General features: G+C 40.2%; 1 protein-coding gene across 1 annotated transcript; it reads right to left on the reverse strand.

Annotated features, from left to right (window-relative positions):
- Positions 1 to 1988: 1988 nt before the first annotated feature.
- LOC140771751 (transcription factor bHLH14-like) lies at positions 1989 to 3643 on the reverse strand. The gene has a single exon (XM_073113411.1). It carries the CDS (start codon positions 3479 to 3481, stop codon positions 2264 to 2266), a length of 1218 nt encoding a protein of 405 aa, XP_072969512.1. The 5' UTR covers positions 3482 to 3643; the 3' UTR covers positions 1989 to 2263.
- Positions 3644 to 5069: the final 1426 nt, after the last annotated feature.

Genomic DNA, 5069 nt, shown 5'->3' on the forward strand with positions numbered 1-5069 from the left:
TGGAATTCGGCAAACATACCTATTAAATGGCATTTTTGTTGTGATGAGTTTCAAACATAATCATGTTCAATTTTCTCTTCAAATTCCAATTATATAACGTCCTAATTTCTATTCAGATATCCATTTTTATTTGATTAATTCTTTGATAAGATTCATATCTTAGACTTAGACATATATATATATAGTGTAGCTACATGTGGATAACTGGATCAAACAGTCCTCTGCGTCAAAAATTGGCACTTCTTTGCTACTATCGTCTTTTAGCGGCACAAAAGTGAAACTCGTGGTTTTGTTTCTTTGGAGATAAACTAATACAAGTGTGGTCAAAATTGGCATGCAGTCTAAACGAGAAATATGTATATATATGGAGAGAGAGAGAGAGAGAGAGAGAGATTAATATATGAATACGTAGCACTAAACAAACAATAGCTATGCACAGTCACTGCGTACAATTCCAGCTCTTAAAAGATGTTTCTAGATTTCCTCAAACAAATTTAAAGTTTGAAATAAAACTCTAACTGTTCACCAGAACGTTTCAAAAGTATCAAGTACGCCTACAGCAATTTATACTATTAGCCTACTATATAATAGTTTATTTTTAGCTTTACGATTAATAGAATTATCTAAAATAGTATCAAAACTTAATGACTTATCAAAATTTTAATTTAGGAGGAAATGATCATATCTCAAGGGCTTGTATGTCATCAATTCATTCATAACTTATGTAATACATAAATGATATCGAGTCGGGCCATTTGCGCAACCGTTTTTTTTTTTTTTTTTGTGCAAATTAAGCTGAAAAATTATTTTAGGTTTTGGTGTAAATAGCCCATTGAACTGATGAAATATTCATGCCTGGCTATTCTTATAACTATGACAGTGTTTGGTGGACTTTTAACATGTACCCAAAACTATTAGAAATTCACATACTGTTTGACTAAAGTGTAAATTTATCCTCATGGCTAATACCAACAAGCTTCCAGTGAGACAGACAATCTTACACCTGAAATATTAGCAAATCGAAGTCATCAACAGTAAATCTTTATAGGTACAATTTGAGATGTCTGGGTAATTATCCTACCAATGAAGGAGACAGCTCCAAGTTTCATAGTTGCATTATGTTAAAGAGTTTAAAGTGGACACAATGGCAAATAAGGTTTACAAATTCTAAGCATAAATAAAGAGACTTTTATAATTTAGTTATATTAAATTTTTTTATCATAATAATAAATTTTAGTGTTTATTATATATATAAATTATGTGCACTCTATTATAACAAAATATGCATTGTTTATATAAAACATATGCTCTTTATTTTATATGCCAAATTAAAAAATTGTGTGCAATTAAATTGTAAAACTCCCAATAAGTCAGATTGAATTAAACTGTTCAACGATTTCTGGAATTAATATGGTTAATGATTAATTAGAAGGAAATGCTAGTAAAAGAGCAGCAGCAATCTTCAATAATCAATAGATATTATTCCATTAGAGATTAATTCCGACAGTGCTGCAAAACAACATATAATTGTAACTTGTGATTGTACGTATAACTCTGTGACTTTTCTATAACCGATTCATTATCGCAATGTAAATTGCTGACGTAAGTTTTGATGGTATGAAATTATCTATGTTCTAAGAAAATTTGGAACTATTTGGGCTTTCTTATTCAATGGTGTGAATTCGAATTTGTGGATTGATTATCGTACAGTTCGTTCAATTAGTTAGTTGACAATTCTCCATCGTAAGTAAAAAAACGTAAGAATAAAAAACATTTAACTGCAAGTATCCCAACGGCTCAAATCGTGCAAAATAAATCGTACTGCGTTCCTCCAATACAATGTCCAAATCGGGTGGGATGGGAAAAGGATATGTGTTTCTTAATTATTGGTCCCCTCCCCCCCTTCGTATTCCACTTCATAGTACTCTCTTAACTTGGCAAGTCACACTGTTCACCAAGAAAAAAAGATCTTGCAACAAAGGGAAATAGAAGTAGATAAAGGTTTCTCATTCCTCCAGCTGAAATCAATCGATGAAAATTAAAGAGAAACAAATAACTGGGAGGAAGAAACTAATATAAGCTATCAGCTGTAGTAGTAGTCTAACCATCTTCTCCTCCTTTACATTTTACATGCACAGTAGTGCTCACTGCTGACGATGCTAGTACACTTATTCAAGCATATAGTTATATATATATATATATATATAAATATATAAATATATATGCTTCAGAACTATTGATGTACAAAAGGATAAGACTGGGATCAGCATCTCTTATCAAGCTTTTCAAGTAATGCAGTACGAAGGGCATCCTCTTCTTGGAGGCCATAAGGAACCTTTACAACCACATCTTGGAGCATCAGCTCTTTCACACTGCTCACGGTGGCGTGATGGACATCCAACTCTAAGTCTCTGAATGCCGCCATAAGCCGGGCGGGCGGGTGGTTGGCGTTCTCCGACTGCGCGCGGATCAAGGCGTCCGAGCCGAGGATCCGGATGTCCAGCTCTATTCCCCCACGGGGGCTCTCTGACGACGATGAGACGGTGGTGGTGATAGTACTGGTTGCGGTGTGGAGGCAGCCGTCGACGTAGGCTTTGTTGTTGGCTCGCTTCGCTTCGGCTTCGAGATTGTCGACCTTGGCTCGTAGCTCCTTGATGTAGGAGACGGCGTCGGCGAGAAGGGACGCCTTGTCCATGCGGGAGACGTTGGGGACGACGGAGCGGAGGGCGTAGAAGCGGTGGTTGAGCCTCTCGCGGCGCTGACGCTCGGCCTCAACGTGGTTCACCGGCATCTCCCGGGCAGTCCCGGGTTTCCTCCCGCGCTTCCGCGGCCTTTGCTTCTCTACGTGGAGGCCGTCGTCGGAGTCGGAGTGCTCGGAGTCGAGGGACGAGGAGAGGCCTTCCTTTTTCAGTAACGGAGGGTGGAGAGGGAGGAGGGAGTTGACTGAGGGAGAGGAGAGGTCCATGGAAAAAATCGTCTTCGCTTGCTGGATGAGCGCCCAATTCTCCATTATCAGCTCCGACGAGCCGAGCTCGAGCACCCCGCCGTGGACTGGGATGCACACCAGCGTCTCGATCCCGTACATCCGCGCCTCGCGGGAGCGCTCGCAGCTATCGGACCCCGTCAGCCAGACCGGCGACCCCAGCGCGCAGGCGCGAGCCGGCGCGGCGGGCCCTCCGGCGCTGAAGGACCTGGTCAGAGAGACAACGTAGAACCACTCGGCTTCATCGGCGTCGACGAAGTCGACGCCGCCGAAAGCCCTGGCAGCGCGCTTCTGATCAGCGTCCTTGTTGCTACCCCGGAAGTGGCCGTCGCCGAATGAGAGGATGAGGCTGGGGTCGTCATCCGCCGCGGCGGCGCCGCGCCAGAAGATAACGTAGACCCACCACTCGGTGCGGGAATGGAGGAGATACTGCAGCTTATGCTGGAGAGTAGCCATGGCAGTAGAGGAAGAGGAGGAAGGGGAGATGATTTCCTCCATACGGGAAAGGTGAGAGGAAACGATGGGCAGATAAATATAGGGAGGAGGAGTGGGTGTTATTATCCGATAATAATCTTTTATTAATACTAATTTCCGGATTTGGGTTTTGCCCCTCGTGGGGTTTCGGGAGGCAAAGCACAAGGCTGATGCCGTGCGTGCTGATGGATGAGATCCAAGAGAGGGAGGGGTTAATACTAAAAAAATAGTGCAAGTTACTAAGGAAGGGAGGGCTTTTATTGAGTGTGACAGAAGAAATAGAGTGGAGCACATGGGGTTATAAAATCCCGTACAATGATTGTTGCAGCTCCAACGTTACCTGTTCAATAGCTAGCTACTACCATTGGGCATTGGGTCCTCGTACCTTCAAAATCGTCACTAAAAATCTAACTACCTATACTTCAAATTAATTTTTTTTCCCCATCAATTAGCTCCACTTAAAAGAAAATATATATATATATATATATTATACTTGTAGCGATACTTCGTGCGGGCTTCCTATTGGGCCGTGCTGGGCTTTGTTCGTATTCTCCCTGTCCCCCCCCCCTCTCTCTCTCTCTCTCTCTCGTTAGGGTGGGGAGGGTTTCGAGGTATTAAGTTTGGGCATAGGGTGAGGAGGGATTCCCTTTTCCGGAGTACGGAGTCCGGCAATGGGGGAAGAAGTCTCATGGAAGGTGGTTGGAGTCGAGTACGCTTGTGGTTGTTGGGAGAATCTATTTCTCTACCTTATTTTCTTTTGATTCGGAGAGCCAGGTAGCAGTAATTACTATACCATTCTGTGCTATTTTCTTGGTCGGAAAAGAGATGCCTATCAGATTTGATAGTATATAATATAATAAACAAAAGTTACTGTTTTTAACTGTTTTAACTCACCCACTATTTTAACCTATTAAGCTGTTAGATAATGACGATTAATTTCTATGTTGTTCAAGCATTGTAGTCTTTAAACTGTGTTTGAAACACTTTCACTTTTTATAGGAGCAATAAAAATTAAATAAGTTTATTAGAAAAGTTGGACGTTGATAGATGCTAAACAACAAAGTTTATGGGCCTTAATAGAGTTGGAATTTATGTAGGGTTTTAGATAAGGACGTTCTTTTTCTTTTTCTTTTTTTAATCACAAAAGAGGGATAAAAGGAACAATATATGGCAACCTTTTACCTAGTTATAGTACCCTTTAAATCATATTTAAATTTGAAGGTGTTTAAGCACTCCATAAATAGTACTGCCTACATCTCACAAATATGAGTAAATACCTAACTTTTGAGTAACATCTTACTTCTGTGTCTTAATAGATTTTGTCGGTGAGTAGTGATGTAAACAAAGGTTGAAAATTCTAATGAGAAATGAAAGAGTAGATGCATCACTATGTGTATTTTCATTATCTGCCCTCTAAGGTGTCTGCTTAACAGCATGGTTCAACAATAAATCTAATTCCTATCTTGAAAGGATCATGTAATATTGATAGGTACTTCATTGAAAAATGTATTTGGATGTAACTTCATTCATTCTCCTAAATTCATTTTTGGTTTTGTATGTTGTATTAATTTGGCTAATTTCAATTAACAGTATGTTACACTACGAAGTCCAT

The sequence above is a fragment of the Typha angustifolia genome, chromosome 2 (genome assembly GCF_048772165.1).
Source record: "Typha angustifolia cultivar Huaian chromosome 2, ASM4877216v1, whole genome shotgun sequence".
In the NCBI taxonomy this organism is placed as follows: domain Eukaryota; kingdom Viridiplantae; phylum Streptophyta; class Magnoliopsida; order Poales; family Typhaceae; genus Typha; species Typha angustifolia.